Consider the following 18,609-nt stretch of genomic DNA (forward strand, 5'->3'; position numbering starts at 1 on the left):
TCTGCAGTGAGTGGCTACTGGCTCATTGTACTGTTTGAGTAAATTAATAACCCCGGGATATTGGTTTATTTCGAGACAGAGGGAGTGTCAGGCACTTAAAAAAAAGTGAATAACTTAAGTAATTTGTGGATTAGTGCTTACTGGAGACGAGAACCGTTTCAGACGATTCAGTCTGATTTGGTGAACTGGTTCGACCGGCTCACTAAGAAGATCCGGTTAAATCGAACGATTCGTTCGCATCACTGCTGCTCGCGCATTTTACAGTGTATTGTGAGCGCGCGGTGCGTGCAAGGAGAATCTCAGGAGCACCGAGTGCTCGAGCCACGGTCGCGTAATCAGAACCTCACGAGCTCAACAATTGATCTGGATCGGTGTGTGTAAGGAGGATTTGCCTCGCTGTCAGCATGTGTGGACAGTGTTGTTTGTCTCAGGTGAGTGATGCATTGACTGTATGGCATGAAGAAACATCACCGTCTTTTATCATCAATCGTGAACCGCGCGGAGCACTCGGGTTCTCCGGTTTAAAATTATTTTCTGAAACGTTAGCGTTTTATGCTGATGCTTTTGAAAAGTTTAATAATAAAAAAAGTTCCGTTCTTTTAACGTAACGTTACATGATTGTTATATTTTATGTATCTATCAATTTCAAGTATAAAAGCAGTTTTTAGTGTCAGCCTTGTTTGTTCTGTGCCAGTTATAGCTGAGTTTTCAATAGTAAATGTGCTGTACATCATCATTTCATAAATATAGTAAATTAAATCTCCATAAATTTCTGTTTTTTATTTAACAAAACTAGCTATTTGTTCATTTAAACCCCGTTGTGACTATAAAGACACTAGACAAATACTGTTGGGAAAAAAAACACATCTTAAACCAGCCCAAGATGTTTTTACGGTCTCCCAGCCTGGTCAAATTGTTAGCTAGTTTTGGGACATTTTTCAGCCTGAATCCAGCTAAACACCTGTTTGGAATGGCTGAGAGACCAGCATAAACCACCTAAGACCAGCAAATCATCTTAGGCTGGTTTAAGTTGTCTTTTATCAGCAGGCTAATGCTTTCTGCTGACTTTACAGGGCAGCATTTTTCCATCAACTGTGGTGCCAGACTTATCGTTTTAGCCAGTATTTTATCTTGCTCATACGGTCAGAACAAATATGTCCATATCTGTCCTTGTTTTTAACTCAACCATGTGAATCAAACTTGATCAAATCCAAATAAAATGGACAATATTGGACACCTTACCAGGAAACACTTCAGGGCAAGGTGTGGTAAATGAGTGACAGTGTATCGTCTCCTTCACGTTCTCAGTCTACTAATTTCTCTCAGGGCCAACTTGTCTTGTAGCCACTTTGTACTTAGTGGGATTCACGGGTGGTCTTTTCATTTCCTGGTTGGATCCGTGTGGCTGCTTGTTTGCATAAGATTAGCAGTGGAAAGAGTGCTTGCAGTCAGTGTTCAGCGTCTCATTAGCGCTAAGCTTGTCAGGAGCCAGTGGCCCCACAAATGTGTGGAGACGGGGGGGATTGGTATTATGTAGTCTCTGTTTATCTTATTGCTATCATTAGATAACCCCACTTTGTTTAGCAGTTGATTCTGTTTTGATGGTAATTGATTCCCTCTTTATGCCAGCAACAGTAGCATTTATTAACATTTCTAGGTTCTGTATCCACATAAGCAACCTCACAAGACAACGTTTATGCTGTTTTAATGTCAAAGCAATTAAAGTGGCATAACACAGGTAGGACAGTCAAATTTTTGTCAAAGAGGTGAATGTAAATGGGTTCCAAAACAACGTTGGCCAGAACAACATGTCCACACTAAGCTGTAGTTCTCTTGTCTGCCACTTTAAATGCTGGAGCTCTCTTTAAAGTCAGTTGGATTCAGTGTTTTTATCAATCATCAGTTGGGGAAAAAAAAACTTTTGAAAATAATTCCATTGATTCCAGATGACCATGGTTATGGTTTAGGGCTGAGGCAACCTTGAAGTAAGATAAGTGTTTCTCTGTTTATGTGTGTTAGTATCTGTCTGTACAGGGAGAAGCTAAGACAGTCCCAGGACAAACGTTCCACTGCCGATGTCCAGCGTATCAGATATACGTCTTTGGAGAGACGTATTGCGTCAGACCTCTGATCACTTGTCACTAAAATAGTCATCAGAAGATATGCTTCAAGCTTGCGTCCATATGTGGAAATTGTCTAAGTTTATCTAGGTTTTAGAACCAATCAGAATTTTGATGACTTATGCAGTGACGCACTTAGCAACCTCTGTTAGGCTATAATTGTTGAGGATTTTGAATTGTATGCAGGGCGGCCTACGAACTCCATCGTGAGTGTTAAAGCTGACTTCTGCGGATGAAACTGCAAACTATTTTCTTCAGTAAATGTTTCTTTAATTAATCGCGTCTCTGACTCCTTGTCTTTGTTCATCATACCTGGCCCATGGGTTTTAACTGTTATTCCCCAACACTGTACATCCAATTACTGAGTAATATTAATTAACATGTTAGCCTACTTTAGGGTTATGGCTTATTTTAGGGTTATTGCATGTAATTATGTATAATATACTGTTATTACTATAGTAAGTATGTTTAACATGCATCAAGAACACTATAAAATTTTACCGAATCAGTTTCTGAGTTCAAATGAATGAAAGTGGATAGTACCCCCCAAAAATCTGCACTTCAAAAACACAATTGACATCACACTTCGATACATACTGATATAATGCTTGCAGGGATGGGTTATTTAAAAAAAAAAAATCGTGTTGTGTTTATCTAAAATCATATACATATGGAACGCAATAAGGGCGAATAATGAAAAGAGAATTTTCTAATTTGGGTGGAGTGTCCCTTTGAGATATATCCAGCAACAGTTTGAAGAAGCCTTCTAATTATTGTCAAGATGTAAAGCAAAATATCTTATTTTGTGACATGTTTTGTGTTCAAGTGTGTGAAAAGCTTCTCAGCTCATGCAAATTGGACTGTTCAGTCTTGTCCTACTGGGAAACATTATGGACATCTTACTGTGATATCTCCATCAGATGTCTGGGCTTGAGTCATATATTTTTGCCCAATGAATCATCTGTGATGATGCATTCAAAAAAAAAAGGTGGTTTTATTGCCTGGTAACATTGCACTGTGAAAACGTTCATGCCTGAATTCCAAGTTACGGTTGCAGTTCTGTTAATACAGGAAGGTATTCATTATCTAATAGTAATGAATTCAGTGGCACACTGTTCTTGATCAGGCCTTGAGGTAACTTTGTTTGTAAGATCTTATTTGTCTAAACGCCCACGTGAAAACTACAAAATGTGTAGCGTCTCCACCCAGTGTGCTAGTGTTTTGACTGATGCATCGGCATAAAATATGAAAACAGCTGAAGGAGACGTCACAACATGTGTACACCACATCCCATAATAATTAGACTTTTTCTAGACTTTTCCAAGTTCCTCAAATCTCAGCTAGTGAGGTTTTTTCTTTTAGCGAACTGAAATGAGGCATTTGTGGCAGGGCTATCTGTGTTTACTTTGTGGGTAGAAGTGAGGCATTCTCACCCGTGTGAAGTCTTTACGCATCTCTTTCTCTCTCTGACTTCCTCCATTTCACCATCGTAGAGGGTGTTTACTCTTGTCCCATGAGCCTTTGGATTACTCTGTATTTGCAACTGAAGAAGCTGTCAAGCAATTGCCATCCATCCATCAACGTTGTGCAGTGTGATTCTAGCAGGAAGGTTTGACTCTTCAGTGTTACTATGGGTACTCTTCGCACTGGACAAAAGAGCACTTTTTTGTGTACACTTCAAACAGTGAAGTAATACATTTTTGCCTCAGCTGTACAATTGCCTGGCTAGCAGATCCACAAAGCAGCTATTCATGACATGGAGACTATAGATTTATTGTCTACTGAGTTTCGACAGTAATCGTGCTTGAGCTCAGTGAAATATATCAGATAACTTTGTCTATTAATGTTCTTGGCCATTTGTAACACACCAGAGATCAGTTTAAATTGGCTTGGAATCGATTAGCCTATTTGTTTGGCTGCCAAGCGTCTTGTCAAGTCATCTAGTGTTTTAACATCTTTTTTTTTTAATGGTGTAATTATTTAAAGGGTAACTAACCCCCTGGTCAGAGCCTAACTCCACCCACTGGCAATATTTGAAAAATGCTGGAAATGTGGGCACAGCCCAGCAGAGACAGAGGAGACGAACCGAGGGCAGGGTTGAGCGGGGGGCGTGCACCTGAGACCCACAGTGGGCAGACGGATTGATTGAGCTCGTGCAGGGGCGTGGTTAGTAAGTGCCATCATATTTCACAGGGGTTTGCAACATCCAATAGGAAAATTCAACTGCAGTAGCCACCGTTCAACCTGAAGAGGCCATCACTCAGACATTTTTACACCATATATTGTACAATTAAAACACTTTATAACCAAATGTCAAAACATTTACTCGAATCAATGCACAGCACTAATAAAGACACAGTCTTACAGATCATTAACTCAAAAAAGTTGTTAGGGTTTAGTTACCCTTTAATAAGGACTTTTTACTAATTAAAATGCATATCTAATCAGTTCAATTTCTAAAACTTTAAAATGGGGAAATGTTTCCATGCTTATTTTATTTGACAATTAATAACATTACAGCAAAGAACTATAGCATGATGATGTATTTTTATTTATTTATTTTTTGAAAATGTAAATTCTATGAAATACAGAATTTTACTGGCAATTCTATTAATTCATTTGTATTATTAAAAAACATATCTAATTCATAAATTATACTCTCCTAACAGGAAAACGTTTCTGTGTTAATTTTATTCGACAATGAAAATACAGCAGAGAACTACAATAGCATTTTTATGGATTTTGTTTAAATATCATTTTAAAATGTAACTTTCTATATCAGAATTTTACTGATAATTCCATCAATTTAATTAATCTGTTCCAAGCACGCTCATTTTATTTGACAATTCATGAAACTACAGAACCAGCACTGAATTATGGTGGAATTTTTCTGGACTTATTTCTTCTAAAATGTTACAATTTTTGAATCTAACCAGTTATTGAGTTAACATTTTCCCTATAGTATTGAGTCTCTGCAGTTCAAACTTATTGTGCAGCTTTCACTGGCCAACTATTGTTTTCTGTTAAAGGAAGTTAAAGTTACTATTTTTAGCATCCAGCAGTTCTGTAATAGCTTTAAGATCCTTATTTTCTGGTTATGGTCGAGTTTTCTGCTGGGTGTAAACACGGCGGAACTACAAACCTAGAATCTGTTTTTACAACTCAACATTCCTCCAACTTAGAGATGTAGTTTCAAAGAGCTCCTCCAAACACTTCTGAGGAGCTTGAGAATTTCCCAGTCTGAATTGTAAGGAAAACAATGTCCAGGTTATTGTCCTTACTTGTAGTCCGTCACCTTTCACCCAGACCCCTGCTGGTTGTGGGAGAGGGTTCGAGAAGGGCTCTTTGTAGGGGGTTGAGAACTGTCTCCGGGGCAGGAGATGGGTGATGGTTTGATTGCGAGAGGGTGTCGAGTGCTGTCCCACAGTGCTGACCAGTGTTGACCAGCGAGTGGGCTCCATGGTGCTGTGGAGGAATGGGGCTGTGATGGGTTGGGGTTGCACATGCTGACCACCTGTTGTCTGGAGAGGGGACGCGTCCCCTTGTTTCCTCTGCTGTCTGTCTTGCTACATAGTTCTGATATTTACTGTCAAATTCACGAACATTCAAGCTTCTAGAAGATAATCAGAGGATCATCAGCATTATGATTTCTTATTTTTTAGGTTGTTGAAATGAATGATCCCATTAAAGATATAGTTCACCCAAAAATCCAAATTGTCATCATTTACTCATCCTCAAGTTGCTCCAAACTTGTATGAATTTATTTGTTTTGCTGAACACAGAAGAAGACATTTAACAAAACAGTTAATGCTCCCCATTCCATAGTACCCCAATAATATGGAGGTCAGTGGTGTCCGTCAATTGTTAGGTTATCAACATTCTTCAAAACATTTTTTTTTTTCATGTTCAGTAGAAGAAAAATGTATACTGCTTTGGAACAACATGATGGTGAGTAAATGATGCCTGAATATTCATTTCTTTTCAAACAATAGTAGAAAAGATTAAGGGATTTTCTAAAACGTGTAGAAACATTTGTACTGATACTGTATCTACTCAATTTGATCTTGGAGCTTTGTGTTATGTCTGTGTCTTGCGTCATGTGAATCAAGTTGCCTCATAGTAACAGCCCAGCTCTACTATTGCTTGCAGCCAATAGGAATGAGGCATTTGTGTTGCTATAGGGCATGATGACCAATGAGACGTTCACAGTGCCCTCAATGCATTTGTTCAGTTTCACAGTACATTATAGACTTGTATTGGTTTATTTCAGCTGAAATGTATATATTACTTGATCTTAAAAAGATTGTGTTGTCTTTGCCCTGATTTACAGTAACACTTTAATTGGCTTATTTTATACTTTTAAATGTGCAGATGTGCTTTAAAATCCATTTGTTTAATTGTAAATCATTGTAATGGTTTGTGAACTGTTATCGTTAAGCACTTGCATGTGTCCTGCTCACTCATGTGCTGTTTTTCTGCAGCTGGCCTGCTGCTGTGGATCGGCTGCCTGCTCCCTGTGCTGCGGCTGCTGTCCCAAGATCAAACAGTCCACCTCCACACGCTTCATGTACGCCTTCTTCTTCATGTTGGTCACGGTGACCTGTGTCATCATGATGTCCCCCACTGTGGAGACAGCAATGCGAGAACATGTGAGTTTGTTCAGAGCTTCTCCGTTTACATTTTTCAGTATCAGGTTCCCTAATTTACAAAGACCATTAAATCTGGCCTCAGGTCAGCAGCACCCCGTTACATCACCTGCTGCTGGGCATCTGCCTTAAAGATCCAGTTCAAGTCAAACACAAATATTCCTTCTGCACACTTTCATATTGTCTGAGCTGTTGGGGCAAAAATATGCAGAACACTAATAGGCCTACTGATTTAAATGATTACTACACTCTCATTGCTAAGTTAAAGCATAAGCAGGTTGTTTTTAAGTCAAAATATAAATAAATGAACACACAATGGTTTCTAACTTTGTGAATGAGAGACATTGAAAACATATGGAAATCTAAAGTATTTTTAGTGGAGGTCTGTTGGTGCAGATTCTGTGTGGGCCTGACTTGTCAACTTCTGTCTCAACCGATGCCATGAGTTAGAAGCAGGAAAATAATTTTTAATTTTATAAATACAATTTTTAAATTTTGCAGTTTGAATTTTGGAATAATGGCAAAAAACATATCTTGTTGTAGAAACACTTATATGCCTTGAATAGTAGAGTCAGATTCACAAGCAAATTACTTTTATGAAGCGTTATTTTAATATCGTTACTATTATAGTTTTTGTTAATATTTGAAGTATTTTTTAAATATATTTTCCATTTTAATATTAATGTTTTTTCATACATTTTGTTGTGCATTTTTGTCATTTTTATTAGTTTTTTGGTTCTATATAATATGAAATGTATCTACAGTGCCTTGCGAAACTATTCATACCCCTTTATTTTTTTCACGTTTTGTCATGTTGCAGCCTTATGTTAAACTGCTTTAAACCCAAGCTGTGGCTTGGCCACTCAAGGACTTTCACAGAGTTGTCTATAAGCCACTGTGTGTTTAGGGTCATTGTCCTGTTGGAAAGTGAACCGTCTGCCCAGTCAGAGGTTCTGAATGCTCTGGACTGGGTTTTCATTAAGGCTATCTCAATATTTTTTGTGTCCCTGCCACTGAAAAACAGCCCCACAGCATGAGGCTGCTACCAGCACACTTTACTTTTGGGATGGTACTCTGCAGGCAGATCTGGTTTCCTTCAAACATGATCCCAGTAGGCACCAAACATATATGTAACGTGAGGTTGACACTGGACATGACGTCAGACAGACGTTGCATTTTGGTTGAAAATGAAAATCGGGTTGACGTCAATATTTGATGTCAATTTGACGTGGACTTAACGTTGGATTTTGGTTGCACAACCTAAAAACAACAAAACCTCAACGTCAGCTGACATCGGTATTGTACATCAATTTAACATTGACATTAGACGTTGAATTTACATTGAATTTTGGTCACCCGACGTCGCAACCGAAATTTAACCAAATATCAATGGCTTATGACCAGTGTTGGGTAAGTTACTTTCAAAAAGTAATTAATTACAGTTACTAATTACTTCATCAATATTGTATTTAAATTACTTTACTAATTACTCTATCTGAAAAGTAACTTAGTTACTCAATAAGTAACTTAATTATTCAAATCGCTAATTAGGCTACATCTTAAAATCCCTATAAACCTTAATAGAAATTAAACTCTACATTCTTTCAATTCGAGTCAAACATAGAATAGTTTAGCCTTTTAGCTTTAAAACAACTGTAATACTTAAACATTTTTATGAAAAAAATGTAACCACCTTTGGTTAACAAATAGAAATACTCTGCAAAATATCTGAATAACAAAAAGGCTTAAAAGTTAAACAATACATTTCAGTTTGGCAAGATGTTCAGGAAAAGCCCAACTAGTAAAATCTGTACAAGTTTATGTCAAAATAACACGTTAACTAATCTAGGAAAGAATAAATTACAGAAATGATCTTCTCTGCTGCATAATGTCAGATCGCGCTGTTCTTATGAGGTAAATTTCTCATAGCAGGTCTTCTTTCAAAAATGATGAATATTAGATTTTTTTTTTTTTCTTAATATTTTACTTTTTTTTTTTGTATCTAGGTGAGGGCATATGCGCGCAGGTGACTGCATATAATGAGCTCAGACACGGGAAAGACTGTACCTTGCTTTAGTTTCATACGAATTGCATAATCAGAAACATTAGTTTTTAATTTGAATTCGTTCAAGTGTCAAGTAGACACTTCAAGATTTTTAGATTCTATTGATTTTAGTCTTATATGTGGGATGGGAAGCGTGCAATCTGTGATTGCGTGCAGTTTCTTACGCTCGCTAAAGCGTGCAATCGCTTTCTTATGTGCGCTGTTTTACCGGTTTCACTTTCGCTTTCAAAACGATCACGTTCAGCAAGAAGGGGAGAGGATGGAAAGTGGGGGGCACCGTAACTCTGCCCGCGAATGCCCCCTCTTGGTGCCGGCCCTGATTTGAGTATTTAAGGTTTCTCTGTGAATCAGGAAAATCTGAAAGTGAACGCACCCGCACGCGGAGGGTTAAAGCCGCTGCATTCAATATCTTTAGACGGTAAATTTAGATTTCAAATTCAATATTGCTTTTAGAACTGTTGAGATTATTTACTGTATGTAACGCAAGTACTTTATAAGTAACTGTAATTAAATTACCTAAAAATGAACAGTAATCCCTTACTTTACTTTTTCAGTGGATAAGTAATTTAATTACAGTAACGCTTTACTTAGTAACGCGTTACACCCAACACTGCTTATGACGTTGTGTGCCTGTTGTGTGTCTGTGGGAATGCTTAGAATTGCGGGTCATCAGACCAGAGAATCTTGTTTCTCAGAGTCTGAGGGTCCTTTAGGTGCTTTTTTGCAATTTCTAAGTGTGTTTTCATGTGTCTTTACTGAGGAGAGGATTGAGTTTGGCCATACTGCCATAAAGCCCAGATCGATGTAGTGGTTCAGTGAAGTTTTTGTCCTTCTGTAGATTTCTCCCATCTCCACATATGATCATGGAGCTCAACTAGAGTGACCATCAGGTTCTTCGTCACCACTCTAACCAAAGCCCTTCTCCATCAATTGCTCAGTTTGGCCAGGAGGCCAGCTCTAGGAAGAGTCCTGGTTGTTCCAAACTTCTCATTATGGATAATGGTGGCTACATGCTTCCGTGAACCTTCAATACAGCAGAATTTTTTCTGAACTCTTCCCCAGATGTGTGGCTAGACACAAACCTGTTTCTGAGCTCTAAAGGCAGTTCTTTTGACCTCAGGGCTTGGTTTTTGCTCTGTCCAAATCATACTCATTCAAATGAATTTGCCACAGTTTAACTCAACTCAAAGTGTAGACTAGTAACATCTACAAGTGATATGAGTGCTCCCAGAAAAGGGTGTGAATACTTATGCAATGGAATAATTTCAGTTTTTTTATTTCTAATTCTAGTTTTGTGCTTTGTCAATATGGTGTATGGAGTCTATATTGATGTGGAAATTTCTTTTTTTAAAAGCAGTTTAACATAAGGCTGCAACATAACAAAATGTGAAAAAAAAATGAAGGGGTATGAATACTTTCGTAAGGCACTATATAGTTTTTGAATTATTTGGCAGTTTCAGTAATTTTTACATTTAATTCAGTACTTTTAGTTTTTCAGTATATTTTATAATTTTTTTTTATTTAGTTTAATTAACAGAAATGTTTTTTTTTTTGTCGTTTTAGTTAATGATAATAGCACTGCATATATAAGCCATTTTTGTTCAAATAAATCTTTCAAAAAGGCTTACCACTCAGAAGTTATTGGTTTGTATCAGTCAGAAACTTTATAGGAAAAGATCAAAAGACTGAATCAGAAAAGACTCACCTACAGAACTCAAATTAAAGAGACACATTTACAACAGCTTTTTATAATTATATACATTTTCTTCAAATGAAGCAAGTTTTGTGCACTTAAGGTTTGTGAAACTTAGTATCATTTGAGTGGGTGTTCATAAGACATGTAGTTAAAGAGACACGTTTGCTGTTTTTACAATACATTTTAAAAATAAAAAGTAAATCTGTATTCAAACCTCAGGCTTTGTGTTGCAAGACAGACTTCTTAACACAAGGCCACCATTCTAAAGTCTGTTTCTTCAGTGTTTTATTTTATTTTATTTCTCAATAAATGAATGCTTTGTTACCTATAACAGAAGAACATTATGTCCTCTACTACCTGGACAGATCTTTTTAAAAGCAAAGGGACATTAGAAGCATTTGTAAGAACAGAATTTATGTATTCATTCATTCATTAAAGAAAAGGTCAATAGAGGGATCAAGGGTTTATTTGCAGGCAGCTAGCCCATGTTATTCAGACAAACACAAAGAAGAGCTACACGACTCTTCTGCTTCAAAGCATTGCAGGAATGTAAGACAGAGTACGAATGCTCCATCATAACGTCTAACACAGGAATTGTTGCACACTATATAATAACTCTTTCAGTGAAGCTGGGTTTTGTTTTTCTGTAATTCTACAAAAACAGTAACTGAATGCGGTTGAAATGCATTTAAAGGCTCTGGGAGTGTAATGTGAGCTCAAGCTCTTTTTTTGCTCTCCGCACCACAATGAGTGCTTACAGAGTAAATGCCATGAGTATAAAAAACCCAGGCGCTAAAAAAGACCAGAATAGTTATAAAAACGCTGCCTCTCGGTGAGACACAAAAGAACTGTCACTCAGGTGCCCAAGACACAGATTTATAGCTGTTGAAGGTTTTTCACAAATAGCACATCAAATCTTCTCCTGGTGGTCTTTCGTGGTTACAACACAGGGACAGAGCAAATTCTGATGGAGGAATACCTCAATAACGTTATATTATATGATGGTCCATGTTATAATAATAGGAGGGCGTCCCGGCATTATAGCAGGTCTACATAATTCACACTTTTGGGAACCTAAATATATTTTAAGTATTGACCAGTGCCCTGTAGTTTGTGCCCACTTTCTCTTCAAAACCACAAAAGAGAACCATAAATACTTGTTTGAATTCGAATGGCTTTGTTAATACACTTACAAAGAGAAATCATGGTAATGCAAGGTTTTTAGACAATGGTAATACTATAGTTTTCAGTAAAATGAATTTGAATATTAAAATCATTCTTTACCATTGTACATATAAAAGTAGTTTTAATGTTTGATTACCACCACTGTACCATATTATTATTATTATTATTATTATTATTATTGCTATTATTATGGTACAGTCAGTGGTATTAGTATTGTTATTATTATGGTACAGTGATGGTATCAATGTTTTTTTTTTATGTTTTTGGATTTACCAAGGCTAAATTTGAGTAAAAATTCAGCTAAAATATTAAATATTATTGCAATTTAAAATAACAGTTTTGTTCGTTTTTGTAATATATATATATATATATATATATATATTACAAAATTATAATTATTATTAATATTTTAAATGTAGTTTACTCATGTAATGGTAAAGCTGAATTTTCAGCAGCGATTACGCCAGTCTTCAGTGTCACGTGATTTTTCAGAAATCATTCTTATATGCAGATTTGGAGCTCAAGATTATTATCCTTGTTGAAAACAATTTTTAGGATTTTGGTAAATAGAAAGTTCAAAAGAACAGAATTTATTTTGAATAACAATGCAAAAAATCTTTACTTTTTAATTAATTAATTTACTGATGAATTGATTTTCCTTGCTGGATTAAAGCCTGCATTATAAAGGATTATTAAAGTATGTAATGTATTATAATTATCAATAATGTGTGTTGTAATACATTATATCTTGTCGTAAATAATTCTAACTGAATTTAAAATGCATAGTGCAGCAATGAATGGACAAGTGTTGTAAGGCATTAACTATGGTAACAATTATTCATGAGATTGTACAGTGCATTACAAGGCATAATTAATGCATTACAACTACTTTTATAATGCATTATACATAAGGCTTTACGTAAAATGTTACCAGTATTTTTAATTTTTTTTTAAGTAATAATAATAATAAAACAAAATAAATCTAGGACTTCTTAATGGATGGAAAATAATGGCTTAAGGTGTGTGTATTATAAAGTGTTTTTTGAGTTTAAGTTCCTTTTCTGGCTCCCAGCGTGAAAGGGTGTGTTCACCGTTTGGTTTCAGTTTAACTTTAGCCTTGCCCTGAAGCGACTGTAACTATTGTTACTCAAAATGTAATTTTATTCCTCTTTTGTTTTGTGCTCTCCCCAGATTCCTTTCTACACCGAAATGTGTAATAAGCTGAATGCGGGGGAGAACTGCAGTACTCTAGTGGGCTATTCAGCCGTGTATAAAGTCTGTTTCGGCATGGCCTGCTTTTTCTTCTTCTTCTCCGTGTTCACCATTCGTGTGCGAACCAGCACAGGATGCCGGGCAGCTGTTCACAACGGGTAAGCGGTCGACCCAGACACTTTTGAAGTGGTATTTACACTGGAAACAGTGCTTGTTCCTCCTCTGCTTTGCTCCGTGGCCCCTCTGGGCCCAGGTTCACAGGACCTATAGAGACCACCGTGTATTGTTTGGCCTGCTGGCTCCATCTGTACGCCCCTCCTAATGCTCCATTATTCACCCACAACCAAAGCCCTGAATAGAGGTATTAATTTAAAGCTCTGTCCAGAGGAAATGGCCCTTGGAGACGAGCTTCACCCCCATGAATGGGATGGTTTAGCCCCACATGAGAGCACTTCATGTCGCAATAATTGGATCTTTGTGTTGTATGCAAATGCAGGGTAAGGAAGTATATAGCTGAACTCCATCCTGTTCTGCACATTCATACAAGCCTTTAGAAAAAAACGCACAAAACCCTCAATAAAAATAATCCTACTGTGTATATATATTATTATATATGATTTAGATCTCATTTAGATCTTCCTGAAACTACCCTATGATGACATACTAACATTGATAAACAGGAAATCCTACACTAGATAGCAAGCAGTCAAAATCTCAGAATGACATACTGTAGGAAATGTGTCATGGTAAATATTTGGGGTGGTAGGATTTTTAATTTTGTTTGAAAGATTTCTCTTATGCTCACTAAGGTTGCATTTATTTGATCAAAATTACTCTTAAAACGGTAATGTTATTAAATATTATTACGTAAAAATCCTGTGATGGCAAAGCTGAATTTGATCCTTCAGAAATCATTCCAGTATGCTGATTTGCTGCTAAAGAAACATTTCTTATTGTGATCAATGTTTAAAACAGTTGTGCTGCTTAATTGATCATTTCTATGAATAGAAATTTCAAAAGAACAATGTGTATTTTAAATAGAAATCTCAAAAAATAGAATTCCTCAAAAGTATTCATTCCTTTCAAAAAAGAAAAAAAAAATCTTTATTGACCCAAAAGTTTTGACCCTTTAACGTAATCTTTAAACTGGGTTCTGTATAGGGGGAAAAAAGTGTTTAAATTAGGGCTGCAAAATTAATAATCACAATTAATCGCATTCAAAATAAAAGTTTGTTTACATTCTGTATATGTGTGTACTGTGTATATGTATTATGTATACACATGTATGTTAAGGATAAATATGTTAGATTTATAGATAAAATATTTAGATTTATATATAATATCAATTATATACAAATATAAATTGTGTATTGATATATACATAATAACAGTACACACACACGTAGTATGTAAACCAACTTTTATTTTGAATGCGATTAATCGTTTTGCAGCCCTAATATAAACTGAAACAAAATTGCTTTTGGATCAATATCTGTTGTGAAAAATCAATGTATTGATTTATTAATAATTATTTTGAATTAATATTATTTCCTAGATCATTTGAATAATTTCTTTTAAACTTTAGTACAATGATTACATTTTTAAACCTACTTTACTTGCTTACTATTGTTTTCAAACGGTTTGAAAACCCGTGTCTTATATTGTTATGTTGTAAAGCCAGTTTGAGAAATGTGTCTTAAATCAACAGTTTCTTCTGTTTTGTTGCAGGTTTTGGTTCTTTAAGTTTGTGGCTTTGCTGGCCTGCTGTGCAGGCGGATTTTTTCTCCCAAATCAAGAAAAGTTTCTAGAAGGTTTAGTATGCTCAGTTTTCACATGCTTCTTCTCTTTTTGTTACATTTGTTGCTATTGTTTTCATGCTCTAAAGAGGCTTGTAAAATTTCTTTGAAACTTTTAATTGAGAAGTATTGAAACATTCCTGGAAAGTTTTATTATTTTTACTTTGAGCCTGCTGTGGTGTTGGGATATCTCCCCTTAAATGTCCAAGAGCAACAGAGTTGATCTACTGTGAGCATCTCTGTGTGGTTCATCAACTCCAGTAACTCAGAGTCTTCCGCTGCCTGTATCAATAACCTCATGACTACACACACATTTAGAGGAAGGTTGCACAAGATCCTGAGTGATAGACAGGATGTTGTCCTCTTAGAGTTGTCCTTGAATTAGCACACTTGTTTTAATGGAAATATATCTCAACTCTTTTCATAAACATACTGCAGCAGTTCCATAGTATAGTATACTATGTTATTTTAGTATTATTGAGATTCTAATATTAATATTTTGAATTCGTTTTTCTTTTTTATTTTAATTTGAAAATTTTAGTTATAGTTCTTTTTGCATTTTTATTAGGGTCTTGTTTGTATATGTATATAGTTTTTTTGTTTTTTTCATATCAGTTTTTATTATTTTAGTACTTCAAGCTAAACTAAATGAAATTGAGAGTTTTCTTTGGCAATTGGCTGAAGTACTATACGTTTTTATATCATTTATTTTATTTCAGTTAACAATTATTATATAAGTAGCAATTTTTTTTGTTTATTTTAGTTGTATTTAACTATAATAACCCTTATCAGATGTTTCATATATTAATTTTGTGCCATACATGTTACATTTACAAATAACATGTTAAACATTGTATTTATTTATAACGCATTACCTCAAAAACTGCTCAAGATAAATGGTACTATGATGGTTCCATGTTTGTGTTTGGTATCATAAAGAAAGTATTTAATTAGTTGTGCTCTGTGCGCCAGAAAAGTTCATGTACACTTTTATATTAGTCCAAGCGATTATCGCTCTTTTGTGTCTTGTTAAATGATGTGTGCTTCCTGATGTGTTTTCAGTTCCTGGCATTTAGCATAGAGTCATAGAGTATCAGCCAGAGAGAAAGACCTTTGACTCATCTCTCTCTCTCTTTCTCTTTTTCAGTCTGGCGTTATGTGGGGGCTGCTGGAGGTTTTCTCTTCATCATCATCCAGTTGATGCTTCTCGTTCAGTTTGCCCACAGATGGAATCAAAACTGGTGAGCTGAAGTTTAGCGCTGTCTGTTTTTCCTTTCTTCCCTCTTTTCATTCACCAAGTGGAAAACTTTATTAGGCTCTTGGAGAAGTTCTCTAATACTTTCCATCATTGTATCCAACTGTTGCTTGGTATGCAATTTGAATCCCCGCAACTGGAAATCATTAGGTCTGGGAAAGGAGACTATAGTGTAATCTGGCAGCATTTGAAATTTCAGTTAGGACAAAACAACGTCATTGCGTATTACGTGACGTCATGAACGCGCATCACAGAACAGAGCAAGGCGAGCATTTGTGCTTATAAAACTTAAACTTTTTTATTTATTTTTGAAATGACCGATCGTTTCGCTAGATAAGACCCTTATTCATCGTCTGGTGTCGTTTAAAGCCTTTGAAGCTGCACTGAAACTGTCATTTGGACCTTGAACCGTTTGGGTCCCAATGAAGTCCATTTTATGGAGAAATGTTTTCATCAAAAACCTTAATTTATTTTCGACTGAAGAAAGAAAGACATGGACATCTTGGATGACATGGGGGTGAGTAAATTATCAGCAAAAGTTTTTTTAAAAGTGAACTAATCCTTTAACGTCGTGCTGCTATAGCAGAAGGGGACTTTTTAACACTGGGTTGAAAGATTTGGTGTGCTTGGTATTATCTTAGTCACTGGCACTGTGGCAGACAAGGTGTGAGGTACAAATTACATGGATAGTGTGAGTATAGATAAATACTCCCAAAACTTCCAGTTTCAACAACAAGCAGAGCAGGTGTCATAGCAGTGAAAGCATTTTCCCAAGAACCAGTGTGTTTTGTTTCAGTGGGGGTTTTCAATACATGTAACTGTAAGACAGTCACACTGAAGCAGAAAACTAAAGCACAGATTTTTATTTTTAAGCAGAGCTTTCTCAGGGGTGTGTTCATAAATAATGTGTGTTGTGGCTGTAGAGTATGGCTTTGTGTTGTGCTGTTGACATTATAGGGAGGAGAAAGAGAAAAAGTAAGAGGTTCTTGGCTGCTCTCCAGTTTGTGGACAGGAAACCCATGGCAGAGCTCAACGTGCATCATAGTTTCCTCTCTGCTTTCTGTCAACAAATGAAAACCTCAGCATAAAAGAGCAGAAACATCCAAGACTGTCATACTTTGTAATACAGGAAATATTGGGGACTGTGGACAAAACAGTTCTAAAAAGTAACCTAAATTTGACCTCCCTTTGGGGACCCTCTTTATCTTTATTATTCAGAACTTTTGTAATGTAAATAAAAATGCTAATTGAAGTAAAATTAGATGTTTTTTTTTTAATTCCGAAAATGTATATATATTTCATTGCATCCTTGCTGAATAAAAGTATTCATTTTGTAAAAAAGAGAAGTTTCTACCCCAAACTTTTGAATAGTAATATATATATATAAGTGCTTCATATTGCATCAGGTCAATGACCCAAAACACCCTGCCAGTTCAATTTATAAGGGCAAAGAAATGGAAAGTCTAAGATTCCCCAAGTCAATCTCCAGATTTAAATCTGATTGAACATGAATTTCACCAGCTGGAGAGGAGAGTAAAGGCAGAAACTCCCCAAAACAAGCAACAATTGGAATTGGCTGCATTAAAGGCTGGGAAAAGCATTTCAAAGGATGAGACCAAGAGTCTGGTGATGTCTATGGGTCACAGACTCACTGCTGTGATTGTGCGCAAGGGATCTGCAACTAAATAATAGCTTTTAATCTTTTATATCTGCCTTATGTTCAACTGTCCCAATACTTATGCTCACATCAGATAGAGCGATGAAACTCTAAAAGTGCTGCTCTTTTTATTTAGTAAAACATGTATGTGTTGAAACGGCTAATAATAAAATGTAACATTCTGTAGTTTTGTGTCATATTCATCTTTTAATCATATTTGGAAATGTCTTGACTCCACAGCCAACAGAGCAATTTTGTCTTTACTGTTCCAATACTTATGGAGGGCACTGTATGTATAAATATTTTGTCCCCTCACAGTCTTAATTCATTTTTAAGTTCTGAAAATCCATAAAGTTTATTCTGTAGAAATATATATAAAAACATAAAAGAACAAATACAGTATGTCCTCACTAAAATAAAGCATACGCTGGAGGGCTGCCCAGCAGATGGAAGTCACTGCTGTCGGCACTTCTCATGTGCGTTACTGAAACATTCCCTCACCCCACGCCTTCACAACCTTTCACTGCTCACTCACTCATGGTAATTATGCACTGATATGGTACATTTATGATAAGAGCAATCTACCACTGAGACTAACTTGACATCTAACAGAAGCTCTTTTTTCCAAGTGGGTTACAGTTGATCAGTTGCAGTGACAGGCAATCTGGGTTTAACATCCCGTAAGCAGGCTGAGGAACACAACAGTAATATGCCTTTAATTAAAACATCAGGATGTCTAGTTGGTTACTGGTTACTCCTAACACTCCTACTAACTCCTATCAGATAGCACCCCCACGGACCGCCTGGTTAAATGACCTAGTAGCTATACACAATACCATACAAAAGTTTGGGTTCAATAAGACTTTTTCTTAGTAATACTTTTATCAGCATGGATGCATTAAATTGATAAAGTGACAGTAAAGGCATTTATAATGTTACAAAAGGTTTCTATTAAAAAAAAAAGTTCATTCAGGTGT

At 36.0% G+C, this 18,609-nt stretch overlaps 1 protein-coding gene across 1 annotated transcript in view; it reads left to right on the plus strand.

Annotated features, from left to right (window-relative positions):
- The window catches only part of LOC306870247 (serine incorporator 5), a 26,547-nt gene continuing 7,938 nt past the window's right edge, over positions 1-18,609 (plus strand). The window contains exons 1-5 of the mRNA XM_079417403.1: positions 1-431; positions 6,602-6,769; positions 12,904-13,082; positions 14,653-14,735; positions 15,868-15,961. Coding sequence (XP_079273529.1) covers positions 405-431; positions 6,602-6,769; positions 12,904-13,082; positions 14,653-14,735; positions 15,868-15,961 — 551 coding nt within the window. The 5' untranslated portion in view covers positions 1-404. The remainder of the gene's footprint in view (positions 432-6,601; positions 6,770-12,903; positions 13,083-14,652; positions 14,736-15,867; positions 15,962-18,609) is intronic.

This window comes from Barbus barbus, assembly GCF_936440315.1.
Source record: "Barbus barbus genome assembly, chromosome: 5".
Lineage (NCBI taxonomy): Eukaryota > Metazoa > Chordata > Actinopteri > Cypriniformes > Cyprinidae > Barbus > Barbus barbus.